This window comes from Setaria italica, chromosome IV (genome assembly GCF_000263155.2).
Source record: "Setaria italica strain Yugu1 chromosome IV, Setaria_italica_v2.0, whole genome shotgun sequence".
Lineage (NCBI taxonomy): Eukaryota > Viridiplantae > Streptophyta > Magnoliopsida > Poales > Poaceae > Setaria > Setaria italica.
Genome location: NC_028453.1, coordinates 18,981,867 through 18,997,880, shown reverse-complemented (window position 1 = coordinate 18,997,880; position 16,014 = coordinate 18,981,867). Strand labels below are relative to the sequence as shown.

General features: G+C 42.2%; 1 protein-coding gene across 1 annotated transcript; it reads right to left on the bottom strand.

Annotated features, from left to right (window-relative positions):
* Positions 1-10,178: 10,178 nt before the first annotated feature.
* LOC101770419 (U-box domain-containing protein 6) lies at positions 10,179-15,293 on the bottom strand. Its single transcript, XM_004965333.3, has 6 exons — positions 14,917-15,293; positions 14,008-14,099; positions 13,234-13,419; positions 12,957-13,064; positions 11,521-12,683; positions 10,179-11,286 (listed from the first exon to the last, which is right to left on the bottom strand). The coding sequence occupies exons 2-6, from the start codon at positions 14,062-14,064 to the stop codon at positions 10,512-10,514; spliced, it is 2,289 nt and encodes a 762-aa protein (XP_004965390.1). The 5' UTR covers positions 14,065-14,099; positions 14,917-15,293; the 3' UTR covers positions 10,179-10,511.
* Positions 15,294-16,014: the final 721 nt, after the last annotated feature.

Genomic DNA, 16,014 nt, shown 5'->3' with positions numbered 1-16,014 from the left:
AGAAGAAGTCAATATTTTAGGAGCTACCTTATTGGGATACTCTAGATGTCCGCACGCAATAGACATGATGCACCTGATGAAAAAATTTTGTGTGAACGTGCTAGGCTTCATGGGTGTTTCTAGACCCTCAAATGATACACTGGAAGCACGACGGGACCTTAAAGAAATGGGGCAACGGGATGACCTACATCCGGAAAAGAAAGATAACGGATAGCACTACTTACGTCCTGCTAGTTACACTCTCAGCAAGGAAGAGAAGGATAGTATGTTTGAATGCTTGAATAGTCTAAAGGTCCCGTATGGGTACTCCTCCAATATAAAGAGAATAATAAATATGAAAGAAAAGAAGTTCACAAATCTCAAGGCCCATGATCGCCACATGTTGTGACCCAGTTGCTTCCAGTTGTATTGAGGGGTGTTCTACCAGAGAATGTTCGATTGCCGCTCGTAAAGCTATGCACGTTTCTCAATGCGATTTCACAGAAGGTGATCGATCCATCAAAGCTAACATTGCTACAGAATGATGTGGTGCAATGTCTTGTCAGCTTTGAGTTGGTATTTCCACCATCTTTGTTCAATATTATGACTCACCTTCTGGTTCACCTAGTAAAAGAGATTAATATTCTCGGACCAGTATACCTGCACAATATGTGGCCTTTCGAGAGATTCATGTCAGTCCTAAAAAGCTATGTTCTTAATCGTGCCCGTCCAGAAGGAAGCATCGCCAAGGCATATGGAACAGAGGAGGTGATTGAGTTTTGTGTTGATTTTATTGACTCAATTGACTCGATTGGGGTTCCAACTTCACGCCACGAGGGGAGGCTGTGGGGAATGGGCACCCTTGGAAGGAAAGTATGTTTGAGCAATGATGCTGATTTGTTCAACAAGGCACACTACACTGTTCTACAACAGTCAACCTTTGTGTCTCCATATATCGATCAGCACAAGCAGATATTAGTTTCCGAAAACCCGGCGAGATCCGATGCCTGGCTTACAAGAACCCATGTGGAAACTTTTCCCTCCTAGCTGCACAAACAACTTATGGGTAACTCTGAGATTCACCCACAGCTTGCTTGGTTAGCCAGGGGATCTTCTAGCACAATCGTGAAATTCCAAGGCTACGAGATAAATGGTTATACATTTTACACGAGAGCCCAAGACTAGAAAAGCATGAACCAGAATAGTGGTGTCCGCATAGATGTCATGGGCATAAATAGTAGCATGGACTCTTATTATGGTTTCATAGAGGAGATATGGGAAATCGAATACGGACCGCTGTGCATCCCTCTGTTTTGTTTCCAATGGGTGAAGCTAAATGGCGTAACAAAAGATCAGTATGGATTGACAATAGTGGACCTTAGCAAGACTGGATACAGTGATGAACCATTCGTACTCGCCAATGATGTCCATCAAGTTTTCTATGTGAAGGACATGTCTAGCAAACCCAAGAGGAATCTAGAAGATCCATGGGAGCCAAAGTGCCACATAGTCCGTCCAAGTAAAAGAAAAATTGTGGGAGTCAAGGATAAAACAGACCAGTCAGATGATTATGATCAGTTTGCAGGCATGCCTCCATTCGCTATTGAAGTTGACCCTAGCATCCTGCTATCCAAAGAAGAGGCTCCGTACTTGTGCCGCGATCATGACCAAGGAACATTCGTGAAGAAGTTTTTTAATGTTATATCGTAATGTGTTAAATTTGCTTCACATTTATGATTAATTTCATGTACTACTTGATACAATTTCATGTGTGCTTAAATTAGTTGTTTTTGTGCGTATAAATTATTTAATTGATAATTTCTTGATGATAGTGATGCAGTAAAATAATTATTTAAGAACATAATATAATTAGTGTAGAATTAATGAGTCATTCTAACTTATTGTAAATTGCTAATTAAATATATTTTTGCATGTCCGAAATATGTAAAGTATTCATTTTTGCTGCATGAAATCCAGCGAAAATATAAAAAAATTTATTTCCAAAAAAGAAGAGGGAGATGAGAAATAGGAGAGGGACATTTTATCCCGGTTGGTAAGGCCCTTTATCTCGGTTCTTAATTAGAACTGGGATAAAAGGGTAAATTTCAGTTCCCGCCTAGACGTGACCTTTTATCCCGGTTCTACTTACGAACCGAGATAAAGGGCTACCCTTTTATCCCGGGTGTGTCAAAACCGGGATTAAAGGGAAGGGCTTTTGTCTCGGTTTCTTACAAACCGAGATAAATGGTTAGACCATTTATCTCGGTTTGTAAGAAGAACCAAGATTAAAAGTCTATTTGTCTCGGTTCTTCTTATAAACCGAGATAAATGGTAGGGGGATAAAAGTAACTGGCGTTTCTACTCCCTCTTTGCACCCGATAACTTAGTGAAATTTTTACTCCTCTAGCCTCCGCATCGTCTCCATCGCCGGCTCCGTAGGCGTCACATTACCGCCTCCGTCCCCGTCGCCGCTGTTGGTCTTCATCCCTGTCGCCGCCTCCTCTCCGTCCGCGCCATCGTCCTCTGCCTCCATCCGCGCCGCCATTCGTCATCGTTCGCGAGCCGTCTTGCCTCCTTCGTCCGGCGCCCGTCCTCGATCCTCCGTCCACGCACCCCGTCCTCCCTCCTTCATCCGCCGCCCCGTCCTCCCCTCCTCCATCCGGCACCCGTCCTCCCTCGTTCTCCGTCAGGCGTCCCATCGTCCTCCCTCCTCGATCCATCATCCGGTGCCCCATCCTCCCCCTCCTCCGTTCGCGTGCTGTCCTCCGTCCTAGCCCCTTAAGCCCCGATTCGCCGAGCGCGCATTGCCGCCGCGGCCACCCTCGCACCTCGTCGACCCGCGCCATGCCCGCGCGTGTAAACCCTTGGCACCCGCCGCTCTAGCTAGTAGCGTTACTCTATTTTGTCATGATGATGCAGGCAGTGTGATGCAGGCAGTGTGATGCTGCAAGACAGTTTACTTTTTGCGAGTTATATAATTGATAGAAAATTATGGATTAGTACAATTGTATAGGAAGTTCGAATAAATTTGGCAGTGATGCAAGCTTTTTTATTTACTTAGAATAAGTTTGGTAGTTTCAAATTATGGTAGAAATTCTTAGAAATTGTACTAATTAGTAAAAATTTTAGAAAAAATCCAATAAATTAGTAGAAATCTCTATAAATAAATTACGCTTCAATTTTGATAGAATTAAGTAGAAATTAGTATAAATTAGTACGGTTTCACGTTGTTCTTCTATGAGTGCATGTATGTGCATTAACTTGTAATACATTAAAGACATTTCATGTAATTAAGTTTCATTCAAACTTTTTTGTGTATTTTTTCATGTAAGTTTTCCTGTAATTAAGAAGTTTTCATGTAAGTTTAACTTCGTATACAGTTTCATGTGTATGTTTCTATGATTTTATTTATATACCTTAACGTACATGTAATTATAATTTCATGTGTGTTTGGAGTAGTTGAGATGGCGGATGACGAGAATGCAAGGTTCATACTGGAGGACATTATTGTGGTAGAGTTCATAACGTAACGTACACCGAAGAAGAGACTCACCAGGCAGACACGTACCTCAACATATCCGCCGATGGCAATGAAGAGCCCAAGCAAAACCTTTCCGCGGCGAAAGATACCGCCATACCGCCGAGGTATATGTCATTAATAACGTTGTACCCCAAGAAGAATGTTATTGTGTACTAATTAACAAATCTTGAACTGTTAGCCGTCTCGATCGGCGAACCCTAAAAAGACACAAGGTCGAAGCATGGTGATGGATGGATCGCAAAAGCTAGAGATCACAGAACTGTCAGAAGACGGCAGGCCGGTTGCTCCTGTCGATGTGGCAAACAAGTATGTGACTCAGCTCGGGGCTATTGTTACGGACAATGTCCCCATCAGCTTCAAGAAATGGAGAGGAAAAAGTAATGATCCAGACGCACTGCCGCAAATAGAAAAGGATATGTTGTGGGAACAGGTCAAGCAACATTTCATATTTCCCACTGGATATATTGAAAAGGATGTGAAAGCGTGGGCGCTGAAGAAGATGGCCACACAATTTCAAACATTCAAGAAATTTCTAGTTTCAAAGTACATTAAAGAGGACAAAACTCCAGATTTCAACAAATTTCCAAAGTTGAGCGGCCACTGGGAGGCATTTGTCGAGTACAAGAGGAGCCACGATGGTTAGCAAAAAGTCAACACCAACGTTGAAAATGCTAGTCGTAAGAGAGAGCACTATAAGCTAGGGCAAGGTGGTTACAAAACAGCAGTGCCCAAATTTCAGAAGATGGAACAAGACCTCCTCAAACGGGATGAGTTCACATTGGCCCTCGGGAATCCTGAGCACCCAGGATGAGTCCGCGGGTTCGGAATCGTTCCGCGGAAGTACGATTTCAGAGAAGACAGAGACTCCTACAGAAGCCGCAAGCAAAGAAATGATCGGGCTGAGTAGAGCTAGCGGCGCAACCTGGAAACTCAAGTGCAATCTATGGAACAAAGAATGCATGACGAAGTCAATCATCTAGTGGCTCTTTCACAATCAGAAGCACATCTCGATCCACGGGACCAACAGTTCGCTATTGATTTCATCATGCAACACACCTCCTGTGAGCTGCATGTACCGGTCAACCTGACTATTAAGGTATACTCTTATACATAATTACTATTTAAGCAATAATCTTCTCAAGCCATCGATCCACCACGCCTCAGGATTAATAACATCTTTATTTCTGCTATATGTATAGGTAGCGTACGTGAGTGCCTTACCAAGTTGGGCAACGCAGGCGAGCCATGGCATGGAGATTCCACCTGGCTATGCTAGTGTCTCGGTAAAGCAGCTCGTTGATTGGCAATATGAAGGCTATAAGCTCCAGCTCCTAGGAGGCGTTGGGGAGAGGACATTAGGAGATGCGGTTCAAGGATGCATCATTCTATGGCGCAAACGTGTAACACCCAAATTTTTTAAGAATTTAAATTCACTAAAATTTGCTCAAATTAGGATGTCATTTAAATTCTTAGGCATACTAATTTTCACTTTCTTTAAATTTAATTCTTTCATCATAGGAGTTTATTGTGCATTCATGCTGGTGCATTTATTTTGCTTGCTTTAGTTTGAATCAAATTTGAATTTCAAATTCAATTTCAATTTTCAAAACCTTTCCTTTTCTCTTTTTCTTTTTCTTTTCCTTCTTCTTCTCCTGGGCCGTATTCTCCTCTTTCCCCTTCTTCTTTTTCTTTTGGCCCAGTTGCACAGCAGCGTTGCCGGTCCGCTCCATTTTTCACTGGCCCGTGAAGCTCCCCGCTCCGTTTTCTCCCTCGCCGGCCTAGCTTCCCTCGCCCGCTCAGCCCACCACTTCGCCTTTCCTCCGCGGCCCATGAAGCAGTGCGGCCTGTTTCCCTTCCGCCGGTCTGACGGGTGGGGCTCACCCGTCATCCCCATCCTCCGGCCGAATCCGGCCGGGACTCCTCCCTTGACCGCGCCGGACTCCGCCGCATCCCGCAACCGCCGCGCGCTTTCTCCACGTGGGATCCGCCCCTATCTCCAAGCGTGCCGCCCCTATATAAGCCGCCGCCCCCCCCCCCCCCCGACCTCGAGCACCCCGCAGCAGCGCCTCCAAACCCTAGCCCCGAGCTCCAGCGCCGCCACCCTCTCTCCGCCGCAAGCCGCCGCCGTGAGGTGAGCCCCGTCGTCTTTTGGCTCACCCTGAAGGCTCAAATGAGTTCGCCGAGTCCCCCGCTCTCTTCCTGGGCAATCCCCGCGCGAAACCGAGCCCCGGAGCGCCGTTTCGGCCTACTCCGGCGACCCCGCCGCCGCTCACCGCCGTTCGCCGCCGCCACTACGGTGTCATCGTCGACTGTGATCGTCGGATCTAAATCCGACGGCCGGCAGCGGGTCAACCGAACCGCGTACCGGTCAACCGCGCCGCGCCACTATTCTTTTTCACTTAAGCCCTCGCCTTTTCCGCAAATCAACCCGCGATCTAGATCGCGTTGAAAATATTTACAGATCTGCCCTCGCGTTTTTCGGTTTAAGCCCTGAGTTTTCTAAAAATCAACCCGCCGTCCGTTTTGGAGTTTTTGCGCATTAAACCTTCGGTTTATACGTGTAATTACGTATAAGTCCTCATTTTTTCGTAGTTTAACCCTAGAAGTTTTGTTTTTCTCGCAGAAAAGCCCCTGGATCTTGTTTTAACCATATCTTTTGCATCTTAACTCCGTTTTTCGCGTTCTTTATGTCCACGTGTTTGTTTTTAAGCGTAGATCAATTTTACAAGTTTGTTTTCTCTATTTAATTGTGATTGGTGTACTGTTTCTTACTTTTTTCCTGTCTTTGCTTGTATGTGCTCGTGTGACGCGTGTAGACGTTCAACAGTTCGAGGGATTTGAAGACCAAGCCTTCAAGGAGTACGAACAGCAGGAGCAAGGCCAAGAAGGCAAGTCATGTCCTTGATCACTACTTTTCAGTCCCATACACCTTTACTTTCTCGTACTCAACATTTATGCTATGCACATGTTAAGATTAAATTGATGGGTCCCAATTAAGGTTCGCCTAGATTGAACTACCTTTGCCTTGACCAACCGGGTTTACCTTTTATCTTGGGTAGATCATGCTTAGTGCTTACTTGGTATATGGTGGTTTAACTGAACTCAATGTTTAATCTTGCTTTACTTCTGTTATACCTTTCATTAATACAAGATCATGTATGTTTAATCGGAACATGGAGCGACCACCCAGGAAAATAGTGCTACCACAAGACTAAATGGCTCTGGTCTTGGCTAAATAATTAGAAACCTTAGTCTGGGGTGATCTTACTCATGATGAGGTAAGAGGGGGGACTGAGTCGTTGCATCTTTGGCCTGTGATAGGTTGTGCACGTCAGACACCGAAACCTTAGCGGGTTACCACTGACTAATGAATCTTTGTAAAGGCCTCGTAGCGTCCCTATGCAATTACACCTCGGAAGTGTGGTATGGTTCCTTGCAAACACCGCATGGTTGGGTCCAAAGTTCTTTTGAACTTTTACACGACTTGTGGGTAAAGATGTGCCACCTCTGCAGAGTGTAAAACTGATCGATCAACCATGCTCACGGTTAAGAGCGGCCTGGACCCTCACATGATAATATTATCGAAAGATGGATTTAAATTGTTGTCATTTCATGCATATGTTGTTTACTTTATTTATGCTCATGTTTAATTTCAGGTTGTATAAACTTATACTTAGTTAATTGCTAATAAAAATTGACCAACTTAATTAAAAGTTGATGCTAATCACACCTTAGCCATACCTTGATTTGCCTTACACTACACTATTCCCCACGACTTGTTTAGTACCAACCATAAGTGTACTCACCCTTGCAAAATCACTGTTCAAACCAAGCTAATTTGGAGGAGTATCTGCACGACTTTGAGGAGTTCTAGCCGTACGGTTCTTCAGTCAGCTGCCTGTGGTGTCTTCGTCGTCTTTGGAGTTCCGCTGCGTAATAATTTAGGCTTATGTTTTATTGAGACTTTCGGTCATGTAATAATGTTTAATACTCCCTTTATTCGCTTTAGCACTGTCTTTGTTATTCACTATTGTCGTACATGTGTGTAACTTCATCCTGGCGCACATGTATTTAATGCACTCGATTTTGTCCTTAAAATCGTGTGTGACAAAACACCACATCATCATCTCGGGAATGGAGGCAGCACCCCTCCCGGAAGAACCCGAGCCACAACCATCTCATCAAATGGCAAGACCGACTTCTCCACCACGGTCTATTCCAGGACCATCATCGCCAGGACCATCAGCACCAGGACCTTCAGCGCCAGGACCATCATTGATGCATTCTCAAGCAAAGTCTCCATCTCCACATCCAGCTAGCAACGACGATGACAACAACACTCCTTCTCGCTCACCGACAACGCCGGGAATAAGAGCAGCCCCGACAAAGGTACATGCTGGGAGGCCAACACATAAAAAGAGGAAAATAAATAAGGAGCCTGAATTGACTCCTGAGGAACGCTGGAATGCAATGACTGAAGAGGAACGCTAGTCCAAAATCCAAGCAAAATGCAAGGATTTGTCCAGGAAAAGGGCTGAATAAAAAAAAGCAAGGGAGATGAAGCCACAACCAACAATTGATCCAACTAAATTACAATTTTTTCAGAAGATGTCACATTCAAACAAGGAGGCGATGAATATAGGGAAAAAAAGAAAAGGAAAGTCATCTTCAACTGTTGTTGATCGCCGCCTTCGTCATCTCTGCCAGCTGGAGACGCTAGAAGGATCGCAGCAATGCCCAAGTCTCAACAAGATCAAGTATTGCAATTCATGGAAGAATTTGGAGTGGGACTTTTGATCAATGTATAGAGCTAGGTGGTCACGAGCCAGCAGCTTCACAGCCATTTCAACCGAGATGGACGTTTGAGCTAGGAAAGTCTCTGGTAAGGCCGGAGTTGGGAGGGAGCCTATCACTGAAGATGTACGAATTCCATGAATGGTACATGAAGACGTCCACTGACCAGACTTCCATGTTCGCCCTTAAGGTAAAACCGATATATTTTTATGGCGAAGGCGAGAAATGCCTCTGGCTGGAATTCAAAGATATATACGAAGTGTATCATCAAGATGCTCTAGACGTCTCTCTCATTAGCGTCTGAGCTCTGTAAGTATCCATTTATCTTCATCATTATTTTTTATGCATGCATCGCTCTACTAACTATGTCTTCCTTTTTATGTAGGCGGCTAATTCAGAAGTGCCAACAAGAAGGATACTTGCATGTTGGCTTCATGGATCCATCCGTAGCTAACCAAACCCAACTACGAGATTTTATAGAGAAAACGTTGGTGGAATGTTTCAATATGCTGGACCTTCAAGGTGGCAAGAGCTACATACTACTTCCATAAAACTTCAAGTGTTTGTACGTCTATCTTAGTATCCTTTTCCTTATCTGACTAATGAATATTTACATACACAGTTACCACTGGATCCTAATAGTAATTGAGCCTGATAGAAGCTGAGTTACCGTCCTCGATTCCTTGAGGAAACCACTAGCGAAGTACCAAGAGATTCAAGATATTCTACACTTGTAATTAATAATTCTGGACCTCTATCTTAATACAAATGTGTGTTTCCTAAATTTTCTCCTAACACTATATTATTGATTATTTAAATCCGTAGGGCATGGAAACAATTCATCAAAAAACGACGCCAAGGTGTATTCCAAGAAAAACTTACATGGGACACAGACTTCCCGGTATGTATGAAGTTCGCATATTTTGTACATTCTATATGACGAATATTTTATAATTTGTTTTTTCCCACTAAAGTGCTTAAGATAGGAACAAGGGAATAATCTATGTGGGTACTATGTCTGTGAGAACATGCAAAGTTTTCTGTCACACAAGGCCAAGTTGAGGCCACAGGAAAAACTGGAAGTACGTAATATAAAATAATACTATTAATAGTTAATTGTTTTCTATCTCCTTGTATTTAATTGTCCGTGTAACATTATTCACTTCCAAATTACAGATGCATAATATTCGAGACAAGATCTTGGAGAAGAAAAGAATAAATACAATTTGCGAAAGTCTCGTAGGATTCCTGCTAGACGAGGTGATCAATCCACAAGGAGAATTTCATTAGGGTGGATGAAATTAAGAAGCACCAAGTAACACCTCGATGGGAAGACTTCGACGAAGATCCTAGAGCTGTATAGCTAGCTAGCTAGGAATTAATTGTACTGTATATATATACTAATCAAGAATTGTACATATACTACTAGCTAATTGTATAAGAATTGTCTATATAAGTATGTAATAGTTAAATTGATTAGTTTAAATACTATATATAGTTTGATTGATTTCATTAATTATAAAAAAAAACTCTCAACTAACTAAAGGTGTACGTGATGCATGAAATTATAGGCGCCATACATGCGCCTACATGGCGCTGTATACACGCACTTTAGTTCCGATTTGTAAAACAAACCGGGATTAAAGGGGTCTGTCCAGTGTCTGGCGTGGCAGCCCTGTTAGTCCCGGTTGGTTTTACAAACCAAGACTAAAAATGGTCTTGTATCCGGTTCAGGAGCCCATGATTAAAGATTGCCCCCTTTTATCTCGACAGGTTAATCTCGGATGTATTTTCGGAAGATATGCACCCTACAAACCGGTACCAATACCCAGTTCTCTAGTAACGGTGATTGCACTCTCACATGTTACAGTAAGGTGCCATGTCCTTTTAGGACTTATGATTTAGCTATTTTCCTGTATTTTTATGGTGAAAAAGAAAGAAAGCCACCATCATCAAAGTTTTGTCGCTACATCGAACAGTTCAGAGCACGTGCACTGAGCTAGATCTACTGTCTCTAACGCCTCGTAAAAAAACTAATAAAAAAACCGCTAATACAAACTCTTTTGAAATACATGGCGGGTTTAAAAGCATCGCTCAAGCATTTCATCTGGACAACACTACCTTCTACCAGCTGTACATCGGGCGGTTTGTGTTGCAGAATGTGTAAGGGCTTGATCCAACCACCTACTTCCATTTCTCAGGCAAGGGTAAGCGACCGTGGTTTCGTGAAAACGTTGAGCTTTCTTGAAATATACCGTGCAGACTTCGAAATTGGCTGTTTGCAAATTGAATCACTTGGTGGGTTCTCAGCAACATGGTCGGCAGCTACCTCCCTTGAGCATGAACTGTTGAACTGATCGCATCGCCTGAAGTCCCTCAAAAGCTGAAGCAGCTGGATTGAGCAATCTCTTGCCAGCTCAGTTCCATTCACTGATAAGTCAACCAGGGCTGGGATGATACCTTCCTTCATGGCAAGTGAACAAACCTCAGCACTGTCAGAACATACTGCAAGAAGGATAACTACCGCATGCTCCTGTTCTCTGTGGCTTCCTGTGTCAAGATGATCTGAAATGGAACTGAGGCAATTGTCTGTTCTTATTATGAACTCTGTGGCTTCTTTCACTTCACTTAGGTTCCGTAAAATCTTCAAAGAAGACTCTGTCATCCTGCCTTCACTGAGAAGTGGAGATAACTTTGAGATTATGCCAGAGGAAACCAGGTCAGGTTTTATATCATTATCAGATGAAATCTTGCAGATGATCTTCAGAGCGAGGTCTAGGCACTTGGTATCTCCACTGTCTAAAGCTCCAAACACCAAAGGAGCAACAATAGAGGCCATGAGACTAGATTTTTGACAACGTTGTTCCTGGAGCAGTTCATGCACGATCAAAAGAGCTTCCCTTTTGAACTCGGAATCAAGTAGTAATGCAATCAGAAGCACCACATCTTCACAAACTGAAGGAATTCGATCCCTAGATCAAAAGGAAAAACGCATTATGAGTATCCATTGGAGTGGAAAATAAGAAACTAATTAACCAGTCTAAATACTTAGCATAAGTTTCGTTAAGAATAAAGCAACACATAATATGAAAATAAACTCACGTGTAGAGAGGGAAACCCATGTACAAGTTAAAACTATAGGAAAGATCAAGCTTGGGAACCCCAATAAGAAGTGCCATGGAGAATAGAGACATCATTATTCATACCTGCCACTAGAAAGGAAAGCAAGAAAAAAATGAATTCCAGCTCTCCGAGCTTGCAGTGTGCATGTTCCACTATCATCCTTAAGGAATTCATGGAATGCTTCTAAAAATCCATTGCATACCATAGATTGCCAAATTTGATTTTCACCATTTAGGATAGTTTTCAAATCTTTGACAGCTTTGCTTTGTAGTTCCCAGGGAAGCTCAGACAGCTCATGGAAGAAACCCAAGAACATTGCTTTATCAAAGTTGCAGAAGGACAAATACAACTGGTAGTTGGCATTCGAATAAAACTGATCAAAACTAGCCTTTGACTGCTCTGCTTCTCTCATTGGGGATGATGTACAACTAGCAGCTGATAATCCAAAAGATGAACTGCTATAATCAACCATGTAATCTCTATTCTTTTCAGTAATTAGAGGTGCCGAGACATTGTGCAAACTTGATACAGAGTAATAACTATGAAACTGTTCAGGCAAATAAGTATGATCAAGCTCGTGATCTTTGCACCAATTATAAATAACAGCCTTCATGCAAGCATTTGGAGTTACCGTGAAGTTTCTTAATTTCATCTGTGTCCTAGGACAAGTATCATATCCCTCATTGAACCATCTCTCTATATTTTCTCTTTCATATGTTTGTCCAGACGCTATTATAACAGGATCTCGCATCAGCTTCATAGACATTGGGCAGCATAACTCTGGAGGTGGTGTGGCTGCTCCCAATAAATTATTCTGATCGTCGAATCTCACATTTCCAGACTCCATTGTTGAAATGCATCTTTGAGTACTTATTCCATTAACAACTAAGTCCGAACTCATGATTTCAGTTGAAGCATTCACGGTGTGATTTTTCTCACCAGTCTCTCCCTTGGTATTCTTCCCATATTTCCTAACTAGATATAGGAGATACTTAAGGATTCCTTCCTTTTTAGGATCAGTGCCATTTATTTTGGCAAGTAATTTCTTGATTGCTCTTCTTTCAATTAAGATAGCTTTGGGGGATGTAATATTCAACTTCGAAGCTGCTACTTGGAAGGTTTGAAGTTCGAGTTCACGTGTTACTTCAGATTGCCGAAGCATCTCCAAAATAGCTTTTCCAGCATCCCCTTCCACTGGATCAACAATGAATTTCACATCTCGAAGATCATTATGAATGTCAGCCACCTGCGATAAATAGTGAAATAAATGTGAACATGTTATCTAAAAGCTGCAATAAGAATTTGCCTATTTTCATAGAAAAAAAATGCAATTACAATCAGGTAATAATTTTATAGAACATTTATGTATACATGCAGTAATAGTCTAGGAGCTTCACCTCTAACCTATTGGATTATGGAAGTTGCACAGATATTCTAACAAATGGCCATTCATTGAGACTTTACTTTCAATTACAGAATAAAGTCTGACACTGTAAACCTTTTGATATACAATACTAACCTCATTAGCTAACAATTGTTCAACCATGTTCTGGATCAGGAACAAGCTCCGCCTCAGTGAGTTCCTTATCCTTTCACACCGCATTGCAGTTGCTTCACTAGTGATAGCCTGAAATAACATCTTAAATTATTAGAAGAGCCTTTTCACAAACATCCAAAAGGTACCAAAATTTGTACTAATGAATATGGCACTTCTACAACGATTGTAAAGTAGCTCGTATCAGTAAGCAACAGACAGCTGGTTTTTATTTCTTAATCAAGACAAAAGAATAGCATACCAAGTAAAGACTGCTACATTCAATGCAGTTCTGGATTACGAGTTTCCCTTTGTCAACTATGTTGTATAGGTTGCATAGTTCCTCTACACCTGCTTTGCATCCTGGTTGAGCTGCTTCTATTGATGGAAGAATCGAGGAAACCTTATCCAACATCAAAGACAACTCATTGCACATTGTGCTGTGAACCTAGAACAGAATCGAAAGGTAATTAAATTATTACAATAATTACACAGTTTGGTAATATATGGAGAACAAAACCAGGAATTCTATTCTGCATAAGAAGCCGGTGAAAATGAATTACGGCATTATGTTCTGTTTTGCAATATAAGTCTAATGGCAACATGTGCGCAAACCAATAAGGTGCTAAATTGGACCAAAAGTGAAAGGAGCTGAAGTATAGATGATACTGGTTCCCATACTAAATGTCATGCTACAAATATTCAAGTTTAAAGCAGGGCTGGATAGTGATGATATTGCAATAACAAAGACTTGATTTTGAATGGAACTAATTTAAGAATGAAAGATTCAAACAAAGTGAACGTCGAATGGCGATAGCAAAACGATCATAGCATCAGTGTACCCAAAAAATAACGAAATAGTATTAGCAACATCTTCACTACAGTAATTCGATTATCAACTCTCTTCCAAAAGATTGAACAAAGTAAAAGTTCTCTATGGAAATATCTTTTGTTTATCTAAAGAACAAAAGATGAAAATTGCATTAATCATTATATTACTACATCAATTTAAGTGATAGAAGTCCGATACTCATACCTTTGGATGAGAATTGTGCCGAGAGGTACCCATTGCTTCATCACTATTAGTTTCCATTCACACAAGGAATAGGCAACCAAAAGATTTTCCAACTGTCAAAGATCCAGAGGAAAAACGATGATATCAGTAGTCAAATGTAAGAAGGTAGAGCTATTTAACTCCATTAGATTTTAACTAGTGTTTATTGCAGAGAAACGCCAAAGAACCAACAAACAGTTAGTTGTACGAACACCAGCAGTAGGCTATGACCCGATCAAAGTTTCAGGAACTAATCCTCTTTTCAATATATACTAAAATTGTCAGCTGTACACCGTATCCTAGTATGAAGCTTTCCGATTTGTGTTTTATGTCAACCAAAAGCTACTCCAAATTGTAGGTCGTTTTGGATTTTCTAGATTCATAGATAGAATCTAGAAAATCCAAAACGACCTACAATTTGGATGGAGGGAGGACTAATGTTTCTAAAACCTCACTGAGTACTCCATTTCCATGCCATGACTGAACCAGTGGCACCCAAACAGAACCTTTGTTAGGTACTTCGTAAACAGAGTTGTCCCAAGAAATCTTTGTGTTTTCTGACAAAGCACTAGTGTTCGCAAAAAGATTCTCATGAAGCACTCACTATAGATTAACGGTGATTCTTGGGCGGAGAAGACTGTAAAATCAAATTAACAGCAACGCAGGACAACAAACTCAGGGCGGAACCTCTGTTCTAGAGAACAAAACCAATCGTGAGCCTGTGATTAATAAATGAACTAACGGAACAGGGGAACAAAGAATTAAAAATAAAAAAAAGCAAAATAAGAACGAAGAATTAAGAGCTCGTGTCACTACATATTACTCGCACACAAAAGAAGAAGAAAATCGTATCATCTAAACTTTTTTGGGGGGGAAAAAACAGAAACCCACCTCTGAAGAAAGAAAGAACCTTTCAGATGCCTCGTTAGCTCCTCTTTTTTCCCGGGATTTCAGAAAGCAAACTGCAGAAGGAAGGGCAGCATGCATGGGGGGAAGGCAAACTCGCTCGAAGAGGCTACTCCTACCAAACCACGGCCGCGTAGATCCAAACCAGCGAGAAGCAGGGTGGAATGGAGTGGAATACAGTTAAGATGCGGAGAAATGGAGTGGAAGCAGAGTGCGCAACTGCGGATGCCGGGCCGCGCATGCTAATCATATCTGCTAATTAATTGCGGAAAGTTCCCCCGGACGTCGCCCTTTCGTCCCCCACCACTCGAGAGAAAAAGCCCCAGCCGCGCCGGCGCCTTGAGGCGATCACACTCCCTGGTAGCGGCCGCAAGGCCCACGTGTGGGTGGGCGGCCGCGCACCAGCTCCCGCCGCCGTGAATGGAGCTCTCACTCCCGCTCGCGGCTCGCGCGCGCTCTGCGTGGGTCTGCCATTTGCACAACTTTATTTTTTTTATTCATAATTTAGGAGGTGTTTGATACGAGTTGCTAAACTTTAGGATCGCATCAGATATTCGAATACTAATTAGGAGGATTAAACATGAGCTAATTACAAAATTAATTGCACAAATGGAGCTTAATTCGCGAGACGAATCTATTAAGACTAATTAGTTCATGATTAGCAAATGGTTATTATAGCATCACATTGTCAAATCATGGACTAATTAGGTTTAATAGATTCATCTTGCGAATTAGACTCCATCTATGCAATTTGTTTTGTAATCAAACTATGTTTAATATCCTAATTAGTATCAAATATCCGATGTGACATGTGCTAAAGTTTAACAGGGATGTCCAAACACCACCTTAAAAACACACCTCCTCCTCCTGAGCCTCAACCACCCGTAGCAATGCGGAGTTAGACGAGGAGGGTACTACCACAAGGATTATCTCGTGCACCACAGCGAGGCAGGCAATTACGAGGCTCTGGCTTCTGTGTGGGCTCTGAATTGGTTCTCAGAGTCTATTATGATTCAGAGTTTGAATGTGTTAGACTCATGCGCCGAGTCGCAGGAGAATTGTTCTCTTTCCTACTATTATGAT

Excerpts from the sequence above, each read along its gene's own strand:
- LOC101770419 (XM_004965333.3), bottom strand. The coding sequence starts at position 14,064 with ATGGAAACTAATAGTGATGAAGCAATGGGTACCTCTCGGCACAATTCT. Across the intron at positions 12,684-12,956 it reads AACAATTGTTAGCTAATGAG|GTGGCTGACATTCATAATGA; the intron begins GTTAGTATTGTA and ends TATTTATCGCAG. Across the intron at positions 11,287-11,520 it reads GCTTTCCTTTCTAGTGGCAG|GGATCGAATTCCTTCAGTTT; the intron begins GTATGAATAATG and ends CTTTTGATCTAG.